At 34.8% G+C, this 17,245-nt stretch overlaps 1 protein-coding gene and 1 long non-coding RNA gene across 9 annotated transcripts in view; one reads left to right on the forward strand and one right to left on the reverse strand.

Moving 5' to 3' along the window:
- The window catches only part of LOC128170485 (serine/arginine-rich splicing factor 4-like), a 28,925-nt gene extending 17,464 nt beyond the window's left edge, over positions 1 to 11,461 (forward strand). For 5 of the 8 annotated variants that reach the window (XM_052836257.1, XM_052836266.1, XM_052836274.1 and 2 more), the window contains 4 exons: positions 4,395 to 4,555; positions 7,955 to 8,110; positions 8,259 to 8,306; positions 8,409 to 11,461. In XM_052836257.1, coding sequence (XP_052692217.1) covers positions 4,395 to 4,555; positions 7,955 to 8,110; positions 8,259 to 8,306; positions 8,409 to 10,319 — 2,276 coding nt within the window. In that variant the 3' untranslated portion in view covers positions 10,320 to 11,461. Of the gene's footprint in view, positions 1 to 4,147; positions 4,215 to 4,394; positions 4,556 to 6,990; positions 7,096 to 7,954; positions 8,111 to 8,258; positions 8,307 to 8,408 lie in introns of those variants that run through there. The other 3 variants (XM_052836295.1, XM_052836310.1, XM_052836302.1) reach the window with 3 other exon arrangements.
- Positions 11,462 to 14,627: 3,166 nt separating this feature from the next.
- On the reverse strand, positions 14,628 to 16,536 carry LOC128170779 (uncharacterized). The gene is made up of 2 exons (XR_008241899.1): positions 15,882 to 16,536; positions 14,628 to 14,876 (listed from the first exon to the last, which is right to left on the reverse strand). It is a non-coding gene; the product is annotated as an uncharacterized LOC128170779 (long non-coding RNA).
- Positions 16,537 to 17,245: the final 709 nt, after the last annotated feature.

Below are 17,245 nucleotides of genomic sequence, written 5' to 3' on the forward strand. Positions count from 1 at the left end.
TACAGAACAACGAATAGAGAAATACATACATGTAGAATACTTTGAAAGATCATGTGTATTAATTTGTCTTACGATCTTTATAAAAATAATTGATGAACGGTTTTTTTTTAAATATATATATACTTAATTCATCCTAAAAAGTACAGCAATCAAGTGAGAATACATCTTATTCCATTCAAAAAACATTATTTCAGTTTTGACACGAGACAGAATACTAACATCGACTGAACATCCATGCAAAATATGCATGTATTTTCTTTAATGCAGAAATTTGACATTCACTATAAAAAATCAGATTTTAAACTTTAGAGTTCTGATGTGCTGTATCAATTTGATTAACCTCTTTTATTTGAAAAATACAAAACTGACTTTACTCATCAAATGTTTTGCACACTTGTTCTGAAGAAGTGTCGTTTAATGAATGCACTAAAATAATATTCAATTTAAAGAGGAGATATAAGAAAACTAAACTCTTTTAATAGCATAGAGTGTATCTATGTTTTTTTTAATGAATTTTCGTATTAATAATGGACAAATTTCAGAGGACTTCGTATTGCTTTAAAAGTCACTGAAAGTCTAAATACAATTAGGTGTTTTGGGTAGTGTTTTTTCTTATGATATTCTGCAAATGTTATGGAACTACATTTTGAAGCTATCTTTGGCGTCAAGTTGAGTTGAGGTCACAGAAATAGTAAGATTAGTCATTTAAGTCGCCTGAGTCCAGCAAATGGCCGATTGCTATCCATTTTCTTCCATTCTCATGTACGCCGTCCATATTTGTTTTGTTCTCGGGAACAACAGAACTCACCAGGTTTAACATATTTGACTCATTCCTGTTTGCTTTAACTGGGCCTAGGTGAATCCTGCCTCTTTTACCTCTGACTACACAGATCTTTTTGTAGGTTTGCCTAGCTCTCCCCACCTTCTTCTTTTCCTGAAGGTCCCAAACCAGTGCCTGTCTTGTGATGTTTTCTGGGGATTTACGTAGACTGTGGCCTATCCATCCCAATTTCTTCCTCTTAATCTCATTGTAGATGGGATCTGGAATGCTTTAGAGGGAAGAAATAAAAATTGAAAATGCGTGCCCCTTCCAAAGACTAAAATCCGTAACCAAATGCAAGGGCCATAAATTTCACAATTTCTAGAAATTCCCTTCTTCATCTAGAACATGCAATAGTTATCTACCAGTTGAGAAAGACACAGCAATTTTAAAAGATTATACATTTCAGTATGCAATTAATGGACCCCATCCTTAACTTTACAGTCCTTGATCCAGATCGAGGCAACAAAATTGAGAGAGTCAACCTTTTTCAAAATTACAATTTATTTAGTTTGTTTCCCATATTAGCAAAGAGTTATTTTATATTACAGATTCACATTAATTCTACACCCCTCCTATGGGTTGGGGGTCAGGGTATTTAATATTTAGTTCTACCTTCACAGATGTAACGCATGGCAGCCAACCAAATTACATAATGAATGATATTGAACAAGTATTCCTTTTCAAGGAATGATCGGCATGTAATATCATTGGTCAGCTCTGTTAATGTAATGCTAAGCATTTCGCTACATGCAGAAAACTATATATAGCACCGTTTTGTTGATTTCCGAAAGAACAAAGCATGAATAAACTTTACTTTAAGTGGGCAAATTATACTTCCGATAATACTAGTATGTGAAGAAAAACGTGATTTGAAGCATTATATATGTAACTGTATAAATGTTTTATATTCAAAGGCAAACGGATAAGAGAAAATTTTAATGATATACGTGTAGTTAAAGATAAAATAAGTTTGTCATTGCATAGTTAATAACGTAGTGCAAGGTGTAATGCGTGCGCAAATATTAAAATTTGCCGGATGCCTCATGTGGACACAACTGTGATCGGCCGAAGCCGGTCACAAAAATGATGAACAAGGGTGACTTTACATAAACTGTAACATTGTGGGTCAGGGTCTTGTTGTCCACGTGGCGCCATATTGATCATAAAGTCAAAATTCATCAATTTTTTAAAAAGCTCTCTTTTTATCCTCAACAGTCAAACAAAGTGCTAAGCTGTTATGAGAAAGAGTGCCTTTGCTAAAATGTGTGTAATTTAACCACCGGGTATTTTGCTTTATTGACCAAGTAAGGAAAGTAAATTTACACCATACACATATATATTGACTGTGAATGATTCGAGCTGTGTCAAGAGAATTTTGTAGGTGAACCGAAAAAAAACAACTATATAGGTATTGGGGTGTTATTACGAGAATAAGAACCCGCTCTAAAACTCACCTATCCACTACTTATTCGGGCTCAAAAAATTCCTACTTCCGTCCATTCATAATTATCCTTGCTTTATTGCAAATATTAGGCTAAAAATAATACGGGACTTTTTTTGAATGGTGGTGTTCAGTTTGAATTCTTGCACGATTAGAATCAGAACATGAGCAGTTAATGTGGTACACTTGTAGTAAGCACATTCATAAACAGTATATTAGGTGTATTCTGAGTAAATTAACGACTAATAGAACTTTGACCTCTTGTTTTAGCCTTGCTTTTATTTTAACAAACGTGTTCTTGGTCAGTATAAATTGTTTATGTTGCAGCTTTTTCAAAAGGAATTAACGTTTTTACTGTTTTCATAGTTTCTTCTGTAACTTTTCTGTTGTTTGGGATTATTATTTCTCAATCGATATTTCTTAAATATTCAAAACTTTTCTATCTACAATTAAATTTGTGACTACCAGTTACCTTTCTAAAAAGAGGGAAAAACATGTAGACCAATTAAACAAATGGATTTTAAGAAAAATCCTAATTAGAAATCTTGTTTGAAAGTTTGGATTGTACTGCGGTATTCAACGATTTCATTCATTTTGTAACATGTAACATGTTGAAAATTTCATGATTTAATTAACGTGAAAGTCTGAAACTCCAATAGTCAATAAAGCACTTGTTTTACATGTCAAAAACGTGAACACTCATCTCAGAATTAAAAAACTAAAATTTATTTTTATTGGTTGAGGGGAATATGGTTTGAGTTTTCCTTCGCAATATGTCGTATACAAGCTGACTTTTCACCATAACATCCGGCAATCCTCAAATATAGTATATATTGCTTGGACTTCGGAGTTCTCGCAATGAAAAACTGAACAAATTTTTTTTTTTACAAAAATGTATGAATACTATTTTACATTCAAATATAAATCTTTTTGAAGAAATAATGAAACCAAATTCTCAAATAAAACCCCCTTTATTTTCTTTTTTCATGTTTAGCAATGCTCTTAAACAATACTTTTTGATGAATGTTTTGCAGATATACAGATTTTCTATTTAAAATCTCCACTATACCATTAAAAGCATTTTGTCGTATAGGCTTTATTGAAATGTTGATCCGTTACTGTTATTCCATAGTTTTGAATGAACTATGTCAGGTTGTAAATACAAATATTGCAATACGATACACGACAGTCGCCCTGTAATTTCAGAATACCCTAAGCTTTAAATTGAAATTTTAGCATTCTGCTGCTTGAGCCGATTTGATTATATAAACTCTACCTAAACAACTTAAAACCTGGAAAAAATAACGATTTCATGATTATCAAACAAAAAATGGCCACTCCTTTAAAAAAAAAACCCCACCAAAACCACAAACTTGTGATCGGAGCAATAAGTGCTATATCAAACTGTACATGTGGAGTTTTACAATGGGATGGTTATTCTGAAATTCAGATGTTATTCCCATTACATTTGTTTTGTAATGCCTGTAGGATTTTTCGGTCGCTGCAGTTTGTTCTGAAAATATTGACTTGGCGTTGGAAAATTCCATCTGGCAGGATTTAGAATTTCCGGTTTCAAGGATAATAATCTCTCTGCAAGAAGTGTTAGGAACTTCCAATCTATAATTGCTGATACTGCCATAGCAACATTATACATTTCAATGCCTTTTCATTATGTTTACACAGCTACCTATCGAATGATAGAAAAGTAAATTCAGCATCAAGATGCCAACACGCAATCAATATTTTACATCAATGTGAACTTTGAACAATGAAATAATACATGTATATTATTTATGAATTCCAACCACCTTCAAAGATTGAGCTACTGTACGATTAAAAAAATCTATACTCTCCAATGATTGGGAAAAAAAGGATTTTCGTTGTTTAGCGATACAAAAACACCTTGAACGGGTGACGGTCATTTCATCTTTAAATCCATCCCGCAAAAATGTGAGAGAGGTTATTTCTTTATAGAACAATGTTTTTCAATTATTTTGTTAAAATAGTTAATCAATACGCGACAATATACGTGAAAAGGGAGAGGGGAGACCAAAATTAATTAAAATATGAAAAAAACTTTTTTTTTCAACTGGCTAATTTAATTGAGCTAATATACTTTATTATAAACAGGAACACGCCACGAGTCCGACATATTAAAGTCTGCCATCAAAGAAGCCTACGGGATGGACTTTGTTAACGCCAAACGGGTCCTCAAAACCAAGTTCAAACGGAAAAATAGAGACGGCCTCACTCTTGCGGATCGGATACGGATGAATCGCTATGGAAACGGGGTGAGCACAATTCACATGCAAAAATGTTCACTGCTTCGCTTTTTTATCGTACGTTTAGAAAATTCAATCGTATGTCCTTTACGAATTTTCAATCTAAAGTTAAAAAATATGAGATAACAAGTTGGTCATGTTATAACTTTTGATTGAAAATTAGTAAAGGACACATTGGATATTTTCTATGTTGTCAATCTTTGTGGGGTTTTTTTCATCATTGCACGGGCACTTAACATTTTGTTTTAGATAAGGAATAAGGAATCATTTTTTTGATTATTATGAGGTGATATTTTCGGTCGGGGCGTGATCATATCCGATAAAGCCCGAAGGGCTTTATGATAGATTTGATCACGCCCCGACCAAAATTATCACCTCATAATATTCAAAGAATGATTCCTTATTACTTATATTTATATAATTTTAAGCCATCGTACGATTAAATATTTAAATATAAATAAGCAAAACCCGCTTGCGCCTCAATTTGGTGTCATTTTTATTATGGGTTATATAGTAAAAAATCGATACGTAGTGTTATCACAGACAAAGACACTGGAAAATGTAAATATAGAAATATAATTTCACGAACTGTAGTAATTATAGTACATGAAATCATCTATCAATATCATGACATTGCTTGTGATACTTTGGGGTGCATTCACGTAGATGTATATTCCGGCGTTTTCTGCAGCTGGATCTTGGCCATTATAACTGAAACAGGAGAGGGGGGGGGGGGGTAGAGATAAACAAATTCATATTCTTGCTTTTTTAAGGCTAAATCTAATTTACAAAAGCAAGAACCAGAAAAAAAACCGTACAGATGTCTTTTTAACAGTTAAACCGTTGCCCTTGCCTATTCGTCTTGTCTCTTGCCATTGTATCTCTGTACAATTGACAGTAGAGTTCTTTGAGTAGGGAGTTCAGTACCTTAACTAGAAGACAAACACACACTTAACGAAAACACTTCAATTTTTTTCTCAGCACAATATTTTTCTTCGATTTGTGATCTATTTGACCTTATTTGTTATTCTAAAAGAAGCACAATTTATGAATGCCTGCAGATTCTTTAAATGGAGTTCAAGTCACTTGAGAGTCTGGGTTAACCGCGCTATTTATACTTGTTGAAGAGCGACTATTTGTGCAACATCTCAGTATGCATATTTACTTTTATCAGCATTTAAAAGAAAGGAGAAACAGTTAGCTTAGTTTTAACGAGTGCAAGATCCTAAAGAAAAACATGTTTATATCAGTAGAACCCCGTCATTTTATTTTAAATTTACAAAATGAAGTAGATTAAAATTTAAAATTTTCGGAAACAGATCCACTGCTTAAACTAAAGCCGTCCTTTCCCGCTGCTTGATTTTAAAATGTGAGGTTTTTCCCGAACAAACCCTGATATTTTCAATCTTTCTTTGAAATCATTTGCAGTGTATTGTTAGTCTGACTACATTTGAAGCTTGGGTTAGGGTTACAAATTTGTAAAATCATGCCCAATGACTGACTTTTATTACACGGATTATGTAATTTGATTACCTGGAAAGGCGATGCCAATGTGCCATTCAGCAGCTTATTTATAATGATCGTTACCGTTTATTAAAAATATTTCTTAACATTAAGGTATGATTTTATTCGACCCTTATCGTATTGAAATTTTTGCTGAAGTGACAACATGGATCGGCAAACTCAGGCTGCGGCAACAATTATTTTATCATTCGAGTTTTATTACATGCTTCTAAAACCATGTACATAATTATTAGGGACTCAATCTACGTCAGTGCTTTGGAAATTCAAATTCGCAAAAAAAATCGATTCCCTTGCTTATCGAAATTCAGTTTGGCGTTAAACTTGCATTATGTACAAACAGCATCGCTGGAATCGATAACAGGAGAATTTGGATAGTGTTGTCTGGACCTCTTCAAAGCAATGCCGGGACGTGATTGATTGATCGAATGTTCAAAGCTGTAATCGATATACTTCAATTCAGAGTTTTCACAGTCAAAAAAAAAAACTTTTTTCAATAAAATACTGGTATGATGGTATGCCACACACACACACACACACACACACACACACACACACACACACACACACTCACATACAAAAACCAAACATTTGGTATTTCATCTTTTGATGATTCTGACAGGTTATGATTGAAATATGCATATACCATACGAGCTAATAGCCAATGAGAATGAATTTTAGAAATTTTGCAATTGCGTATTTATTAAAAAGGCAACGTGAATTTCAACGATTCTTTCAAGAATCGAATAAGTTTTCCTGCATGCTACAATTTAAGCATTTAGAAAAATCGAAAAAGAGATAGATCATGAATTCCACATTGATGCTAACTTGTTAACATGTACACAATGTCATAAAGAGCAAAACTTTCCATTTATTATTCATAGAGCGTTTATTGATTTTAAAAGTTTAAATTTCCTCCCGGCATAGGATGATGTTAATGGATTTGATAATCCGATTGATACTTTACAGTAAGTAAGGATATTCTTTGTGTAACAGTGACTTTTTTCTCTGAAAGGTGTTGCCAATAGGTGAGATTTTAACATTATCATCAAAGAATAAAGTCTGGCATCTTTAAAAATATTTTTATCCTAGAAATTTTTGTGAAATACTATTTAAATAAATCTAAACAATCATAAAACCTTAATTCTAAATCAATTAAAACATACAGCATACGAACTTTAAAAAAAAAAATCAGTTTTACTTTTTGCGATCCAATATAACGTTGTTTCAAATAGGTTTTTCTCTTTTGAGACAAAAGAAAAAACTTTTGGGCGTTTATGCATGATGTATTGGTTGTGGTATTGGTGAGAAATTGATGTTTGACAAGTACTTACTCTCTATGGAGTTAATTTCCATCAATTCAAAAATTTGTTTTAAGCTTAGCGTACATCGATTGGTGCCCATTAGGAGAGTGCTACAAATTTATGCACATATATGAAATTTTAATGCGGAACGATTGGATGTAAACTTAGTTGAATCTATTTATGGTAAGGTAAAAAAAAATAGATATGAAAAAAAGATCATGTTTCCGGATTGTTTTTAGTGTCTATCTTTTTTTTTTTATAAGCAAATAATCCGATATAGGAAACTACGACAAAATATTTTGGCTTTTGCAAATCTCTCCTTGCGCAAGCATTGACGAGTATCGCCCATTTACATTACACGTATATCTCCATCTTTTTTGATGATATTCTTAGTTTACCGTGCATGCGTGAATCACTCGGTCAAGTTTGCACAACAGAAAATCTGCTGTAAATTTATTTTTTTTTCAAATTGAAAAACGTATTTCAATATTAGAAAATAAAGCTGTTCACCGGCTTATATGCTTCAACAAGACAATAATTATTCATTTTATTCAATCAAAAAGAAAATCTTGTTAAATTTCAGTCAGCCGATGGTACTAGTGGCGAGAGGAACGACAGTGCCTTCGCTAGCGTTGACATCGCTGATTTCGCCAGTTTAGAGGAGAACGAGCGACGATCCCCCACCCCAGAGCCAACGATATCTCGGGAGGCCGCAAATCAACGCCAAACCCCACCCAAAGTAATTATGAATTATAAAGTCAGTCACTGAAATGCTAGTACATTTTACACATATTTGATACATCTCAGTGTATTCATTAGTCCTACTTCCAAGAAGAATTCAAAGAACAAGTTATAACAGCATATCTAAATACCGGTATTTGTTGTAGAAACATTCTCCTTCTCATCCAGATATGGAGGACTCACCCAGTACAAGGGTAAGATATACATTGCATGCTCAAAAAAAGCAAAATGAAACTTTTTATAAGAGTGTCGAATAAAAGGAAACTTATGTGACAATTGTATTATTATCTCAACAGAAGAGGCTGACAAAGCAAGGATCGGGTAACTCTTTATCAGCAACTCCACCTCTTCCACCTATCAAATCTACCCAGCCAAAGGCAGATTCAAGAAACCGCAACGAATCTCCTCTGAGACAGGAACACCAGGGAAAACCACGTGAACCTTTACCTCCAATTCAAAAACCACGTGATCCACAGCAAGGAGATGAAGAGGAAGACAGTGATCCATCACGTCGTCAAGTCCATCCACCCAGAGATTCTCGAAATTTTGATCCCGACATTGGAGTAGGCGTGGCTGTTGTAGGAGTGGAGAGAGCAAGGCAACGATCTCGAACCCCACCACCAAGAGAAAGCAGGCGAGAAAGGTCTCCATCTCCAAGAGTCGAGAAACACCGCCAGAGATCAAGATCTAGATCAAAGTCGCCGAGACGAGAAACTGTGGCAGTTGTTGTTCACGCAAACAATGAGCGTCGAAGATCTCGGTCCGATTCTAGAAGGCGGCAAAAGAGTCGATCTGATTCAGAAAAACGTAGACGGAGTCGATCAAGTTCGAGGAGAAGAAGAAGTAGGAGTCGTTCAGATTCTCGAAAGAGGCGCAGAAGTCGATCAGACTCGCGTAAGAGACACATTGTTGTGGTTACTCATAACAACACAGACAGACAACGAAGTAGATCAGATTCACGAAAGAGAAAGCGCAGTCGTTCGAATTCTCGAAATAAAAAATCTCCTCACAGAAGTCGTTCAAGATCGCGAGGAAGACAAAGGAGTCGGTCAGATTCAAGAAAAAGAAACAAGTCCCGTTCCAAATCAAGATCACCAAAACACAAACATTCCAAATCTCCATCCAGGTCTCGAAAAAGATCTCCATCTCGGGATCGAAATTCCCGTCGATCTAGATCTCCATCGCCAGAAAAAAGCAGAGGTCGCTCTAAAAGTCGCAAGAAAGACAGGTCTAAGTCAAGAACTCCGTCAGGGAAAAGAAAGAGGTCGAAACATCGTAAAGACTCCTCTGGGTCTCTATCCCCGGAAATTAATATCAATGTTGGTCGAGGTAAAAGTAGAGCACACTCTAAAAGTGAGAAAGAGAGATCTACATCTCGAAGTCGGTCTAATGCCAGAAAGGCAAAGAGTAGAGCTAAAAAGAATCGGAGCCCGTCTGAAGAAAGCGACGAGTCAATACCAAGAAGTCCAAAGAAAAAGAGTCCCAAAGAAAAACCAAAGAAAAAGAAGACGAGGCCTGAGACTTCTGAAGATGAAGAAGAGGAAGACTCGCCGAAGACAAGCCCCAAACGGAAAAAGGAAAAGGTTCCGGAAAAAAGGTCGAAACCAAAAAAGGGGAAAGCCAGAGTTGAATCATCGGACGAAGATGAAGATGAAGAAACTCCGAAAAGAAAACCAAGAGAGATTAAATGGGACCATTCTTCTGAGTCTGAAAAAGAGAATAATCGCGAGAAAGAAAATAAAAAGAAAACACCGAAAGTACCTAAAGCAGCGGTTCCGACGAAGGGCAAATCGCCAGAGCAAAGGGCAAAACACTCAGCAAGAGAGTCTGTCCATGCTGGCAACAGGCCAAAACCAGCGGTTCCTGAAGACAGCGATGACAGCGATGCTATTCCAGATGTGTTGTCTAGTCCTGTAGACACCAAACCGGCACCCCCGCCCGTGACCACCGCCGCACCCCCAAAAAGACAACCCAAACCGGAGACACCGGCACCCTACTTGGATGACCCACCCCCGAGGGCCCCTCCCAAGGAAGACCCGGAGTTATTGAACGCTATCGCTCAGCTCGACAAGCTAGCCGACTACGACTTGAAAAATCTGGCTGGGAAAGGCGATAGCTCACCTGCTCCTCCCGTGGATAAGACTATCATGAAAAAAGTCATGGGTAGTGAGTTTCAGAAAAATTTAGATAAGTTTTTGTCGAGTTAGTTTAATAGGGATGTTTTTTTTTCATCTTTCGTTTCCTGGCGAGTTGATACTTATTATGCTAGAATATTAGTAGCTATTTTTACCAATGCTTATCACAGCATACAGATATGGTCGATTTGACTAATGGCTATGTTTATATTACAGGTATTATAAGCAATATAAGGGGTATGTGCAATATTTAGTTTATGTAAGCTTCTAACAAGCACATTACACTTATGATACATATACATATTTACCTCTATTTAGAATTTTTATAATTTATTTCTGTATTACATTAACTAATTGTTATTCTTAAATTCTGTCAAAAAAAATTCTCTTTAATTTGTTATAAAAAGGAAGAGAAATTACGTCAAGAATTGTTAATTGTCGATCAGAATATGACATATGGAAGATTGCTACAACCATTTTAACAAGAGCTTTGACTTTGGGTAGTTGTGTTAAACAGCAATGTGACGTAGGTCTCTCTATTTCATTGCTGACCACTGCTCTCTGAAATCAACAAGATTTGTCTTGCTTTTTAGCTACGACTACGCAATCGGTGCATATTTCGCTTGAAACCGCGTCATTTTTAACTTGCTTTGACGCAAGAAAAAGATAGCTACGTCATACTGAAAGTCCAAGGTCTTGTTAAAATGGTTCTATTTGGAAGTCTGACGTCTCTCAATGTAGCTTAAGTTTCGATCGGTCTGATATTGATATAATCCAAACAAAGACAACCTAAAAGGTTTACAATAAGACACCGTTGTGAATTTTATTTATTTAATATGAACTAAACATTGCTAAATAATACTCTTGATCGCAAATTTAAAGTTTATAACGAATGTTTATATAAATATTCGTACGTCGCCGCGGACATATATCGATTTGAAATACAATGTAGCTACATCGTGATTCGGTTGTATCATTAGCTAAATGATCTCAATCCGATTTTTTTTAAAAATTTAGGAGAGAAATACTCGATTAATGTAGATATAAGGTGTTGAGTTGTATGCATGTTAATTTTTGATTGATTAAATTAACCGCTGTATTTGCTACAGCTGTTATTTACACGTCATTACTGCGTCACCTTTTTACGAAATAGCCAAGAATTCTGTGATAAAGTACATTTAAGTTTATCTACATTTGTGAGAAAAACATTGATTTTTTGCTAAAAAAAATTCGAGTAACAATCCTTGTTTTGCACGTTGCAGATTCGATCTCAGTGGTATTTCAAGATTTGACTAAAGCAGGGTTAAGTAAACTTTGTCTCTAAAGTGTTAGGGTGCAGATCAATTGTTAGTCTGTTTACATTAAAATCATTAAAGAAATCAATTGTATGGAAACTGTGTAGTTTAAAACATTAGCAACAAAAACGAAATTGGAAAACACATGTATGTATGTATGTATGTCATATTTTCAGAGAGAGAAAAAGAAGAGATGTGGGTGAACTTGAACGCTGAGAGAGAGAGAGAGAGAGAGAGAGAGAGAGAGAGAGAGAGAGAGAGAGAGAGAGAGAGAATTTGTATTTGGATACATGACACTAAGAATTATATTATATACGTATGTGTTACTCTTTCGGATAGAAAGAAAGTGAAAGACGGACAGAGATGCATAAAAACAGAAAAGGAGAGAGAGAAAGAGAGATAATTGGTATTTGGATGCATGACACTGAAAATTATATATATATATGTATGTATTGCTCTTGGATAGAAAAAGGTGAAAGAAAGACAGATGGACAGAGACGCATTAAAAATAGAAAAGGAGAGAGAGAGAGAGAGAGAGAGAGAGAGAGAGAGAGAGAGGTTTTGTATCATCATTAAATTTTTGTTTTACAATCCCTGGTTATTGTTATTATATATGTTGTTTTATGTATCTTTTATTTCTGTTATAATAAATTATTGACACAAATTTGACTTCTATAAACAAAATCGTATGAACAACAGTTTGGTTTCTGCCAAAAGGTGTTAAAAAATATATATTAAAATTTGTTAACCCCGAAAATAAAGCTCATCTCCCCGGGTCTTGATTTTATTTCAACGTGGCATTATTATTATTATTTAAGTAGTAGTAGTACAATAATATATAACTTGAATGCAGCACATGTAGTTTGAATAATCAAAGAAGCAGCGACAGATTTTCCAGCCTAATTTTGCAGATAGACACGTCAGAACATCTAAGCACTTCAAGTTTTATTATACATATATGTCTGGTTCCATTTAATGTCCAGTCGATATCAGTAAGACTATTGACTACCATTGAATTAGTAACCTTTTGTGTGTGAGAGCGTTTGTACTTATGTAAAAGATTAAAGTCTCGCGTACTTTTTACTTTATCAAAAAGTACATAATTGGCGTTACTGGTGTTCTTTTGTCGAAAAAATTAAATCGAAAGTCAATTAATATAAACATGGTCATTAAAAATTTATTGTTGATTTCTTTCCCATTACGAGAGTGTTACAACCCCTGTTAACCCTAAATACACCTGCTTTAAGAAAAACAAGTTTTTTAAGTTACTCAACTCGGCAGGAATCAAAGATCAAGTTTAAAATTAAAACTTGTTTGCAAACATGCGCCAACCAGTTTTGTTTAAATACTATAGTTAAATTACTTTTATCTTCGTCACGCACAGCACAAATCAGGCTGTTGGTAATATCTCGTACTATAGATACAATTTCATGCATGTTAACGATATATCGTGCAGAAGTCAAAACCCTGACGCTTTTTAAAGTCAATTTTTCATAAATAGCCGTAAATGTATCTACACCCACAATTGGCCAGAATTAAACATTTCAAAGATAGTCTCAGAATTTGCATTTTTCATCTTTGTAGCCCCCCCCCCCCCCCCCCGCACACACATGCACACACACATACATTTTGTCAAACATATGCACACTGGAAACACTAATATGTAAGTGCATACATGCATAATTAACAGATAATGAGTCTGAACAATATGACTGGTCCTTAACCTCCATAGCAATGCATGCCGTTAGTGTATTCTTATCAGCATTTGCATTCATAGATCTTTTTCTTTACTGTTCAATAAATTGTCAGATGCACACTGGAAACACTAATATGTAAGTGCATACATGCATAATTAACAGATAATGAGTCTGAACATTATAATGACTGGTCCCTAACCTCCATAGCAATGCATGCCGTTGGTGTATTCTTATCAGCATTTGCATTCATAGATCTTTTTCTTTACTGTTCAATAAATTGTCAGATGCACACTGGAAACACTAATATGTTAAGTGCATACATGCATAATAGATAATCGACATCTAAATAATTTGGTCCCCAACATCCACAGCAATGCATCCCGTCGACGCATTTTGATTTACTGGATACATGTATATATCCATATATATACATGTACATGAAAGATATTTTATCATTGTGACATACTTATTGTAATTTACTCCCCAAACTTTCTTATCACCGCTAATGGCAATGACCGAATTATATATTTACCTAATGATTGTGAGCAACACATATCAGAGGCGGATCCAGCAATTTGGAAAAGGGGGGGTTCCATTTGTTGAAAATCAATATGTGCAAAATTCATCATTTGTCAATAAACAAGGACATTTTGAACGTTTTCAGTGCGTATACAACTGTATTTGATAAAAAATAACTCAGACTAATTGTGACAAACTATTATAGAAATGGATATTTTGGGTATTATTTTTTATGTCGTTGATGTTTTTAAATTCTGAACTATTTATCAATTTTGATTTCTATAGATTGCCTTCTTCAATAAAGGTCTAAATGATAGGATATGACAAAAAATGGGGATAATTTATCTTCTGAAAAGATGGTACGTGTGTAATTCAATGGTAAAAGCAATTGTCGTCCCAGGGAACTTCATGTGACCTCTGTAATGAGCCTCATCATCCGGCACTAGTACAGATGCGATCATATTTAGAAAAGTTTTTAAAAGTTGTGCATTTTCATAATGTTAACCCCTTACACGGTATTTTTGTAACAGAATTTCCGATTCATGGAAACAAAACAATACGAAATTCTTTAAATAAGCAATTTTAAAAGCATTTATTTGAGATAATTACAGAATTTCTATTATAAATGGGAAAAATTGCCTTTAAATAGGCATTAAACGTTTTCAAAAAATTTCATATGTCCCAGAGAAAGGGGGGGTTCCGACCCCCGGAACCCCCCCTCTGGATCCGCCAATGCATATGTACATGCACATATACAGACTTAGGATTACAGTGAAGTACCAATTCAAAGAAAGATAACTTTCAATTCAAAAAGGTTTTTTTTCATTCTCCTTTGCCATGTATAATGATAAGATAACAAACAAAGATCACAATTTTTATAACATTTATACAGAAAAAATATAGCGATAAATATCACAAAAAATATTCAAAATAACTGCATGTCCATGAGATTGCAATCAGGTTTTCAACCATTTCCGCAAAATTCAATTATCTGCATTGTTGATATTTCGTAAACTGCATATTAATTAAGTCTTTTGTATTTTCTTTTTTTAAAGAGAGCGACTCCAACTTCTCTTCAGTTCCCATCCTGAGGTTTGCTTTGCATCAAAATTTGTTTCCTGTAATAGAAATAATTGAACTTCATTATCATATCACCAAAAATACCAAACAAACCCCCCCCCCCCCCCAAAAAAAAAAACTGTGAACAAAATAGATATTTCAGGCTTTTGTTTTAATACCAAAAGTACAACGCGAAGTTATATTGAAGTTATAAATATAGATATACTATCCCCCCCCCCCCTCCAACGGATTAGGATTTTGTTGTTGAAGATTTTGGAAAATTCAATTTTTTTAGTTTTTTTTTGCTTGTCAGGATTTTTTGGATGAGTCTGCCCCCCCCCCCCCCCCCCCACTTTCAAAAACGATGCTACGTGCCTGCGATATGAGGAAAGAGTTAAAGCTATAAACAATGAAGTGGGTTTTGGGCAACAGGTACTTGATTCGGTCATAAACAGTCATAAACGTTTGCAGAGAGGTTTGTATGATGTGCATGTATGTGTCAAAGTCCGTTTTTGAAAGTCCCATACATTGCAACTATGCAGCTTACATTAATTCAAATACATGGACCCCATTACCCCCATTATGACCTTTACCCCCCCCCCCCCCCCCTTTCATAAAATGTATAGAGATTAATAACGATCGATGTGGAAGTCCTATCTTATACAGCGATTGTGACATGCCTATGACTTGCTATTCGCAAATCAATCTGTGGAAGATCAGCAATTTAGAGGCGCGGGGATGTAAAAAAAAAAAAATCAATTTATAAGATATATGATATGCATGAAGTATATTATAAATTATATACGTGCCAGTTGTTCTTATGGAGTTGGTTGAAAATGCATTTTTTTTTGTTTCAATAAATCTAATTGACAGCAATGAACAGGCCCTCGGGGCAATCGTGCATTGATCGATAAGAACATATTGTTCAATGATTAATTAAATAAAATCACATTGATAGGTCAATGAACATGAATAAATATTTGTACTTGTTTACAAACACAGTAAGCAAAAAGTAACATTCACCATGCATATTAACTTTTAAATGTAAGTAAAAAGACACCTACATGTCTGAGCTTATTTTTTGTGGTGCTGGTGATCGGGCTCTTTCTCCGACTTGTGAGCGCTGTTTATGAGATGCTCGGCGATTTTACGTGTGTGTTCTCCGTGCTTCTTGTTCTGTTCTGTTTCAGTCTTGCTTCGTCCGGGCTTGCCGCCACTCTTTCCATGAGCGTATTTATCCTGCTCAATATTGTATTTGTCGAACTCGTCCATGTATTTCTCGTCTTCCTTCGACATGTTTACCTTCTGTTGTCTTCTGCGCCGTTTTACACACACGTGGCAATGACCGATTGTCAGAGTTATCTCTCGTAGAAAGTTCTCGTAAGGTTAACGAGGGGGTCAAAAAGAAGAAGATATGTGATCAAGGCTATTTGGTTGTTGCCAGTTTTAGAAGAAAGTGTTCCCATAGTACAAATACAACGACCACCAAGTAGAAAGTTATCACAGGCCAATATTCGATCTCAAAACCACTTGTTGGCTATCGAAAATATTTACAAGGAATTAACCAAAACTGTTCTCGAACTGGCAAACAAGCAATATGAAAAATGCATATTAATTAATTGCCTTTTGTATGGCCTTTGATCGATTATGCATCTCCGCATTGGCAATTTTGAATGCTAAAATAACAACGCAAATAATCGATCTTAATGCATAATATTGAGCCTGGCAACTATTCGTTTAAAAATTGCTCACAAGTACATGTAAATATCGAATTTATTCATCAAAGTTTTTTTTAATTATACTTACATCGTAACTTGTATCTATCAGTCTATAGAATGTAAGTAACATAATTTCTTAACAAATAATATTTATTTAAACAATAAAATGCTTTCTTTGGTGATTCATTCGGGATATGAAGGTAGCGACATTGCAGGAAAAATATAACCTGCGTTAGCGGGTTATGTTAATTTTTCCTGCAATGATCGCTACCTTCATAACCCGCATGAATCATCAAAGAAAGCATTTTATTGTTTATATTAATTAACATCTTTCTTTAACTAATTAATAAATTGATTATCAGATTATGAAAAGTTAGTAAAATTCACTAAATTACTGTTAATGTACATAAGTACGTTAGCGAAAAGAAACAGCCAAATCGTCTCCTGTGAGACTTTGAGTCTGTCATCATCATGATTATTTCGTGCAGTCCGTGAGTTTACTTAGGTCGCTGTAGATTCAGACCAATCGATAAACAGGGCGTGTCAATTTCGGTCCTGTCACTTTCAGCCGCTTTAGATTTCGACCAATCGATAAATGGGGCATGTAAATTTCAGTTTGGGTGTTTCTATAGAGCTATGAATTGACTATATTTTTCCGTAAGAAAAAGAGGAAATTATTCATGGTAGATGTAAATATATAACCATATTTA

The sequence above is a fragment of the Crassostrea angulata genome, chromosome 1 (assembly GCF_025612915.1).
Source record: "Crassostrea angulata isolate pt1a10 chromosome 1, ASM2561291v2, whole genome shotgun sequence".
NCBI classification, from domain to species: Eukaryota; Metazoa; Mollusca; class Bivalvia; order Ostreida; family Ostreidae; genus Magallana; species Magallana angulata.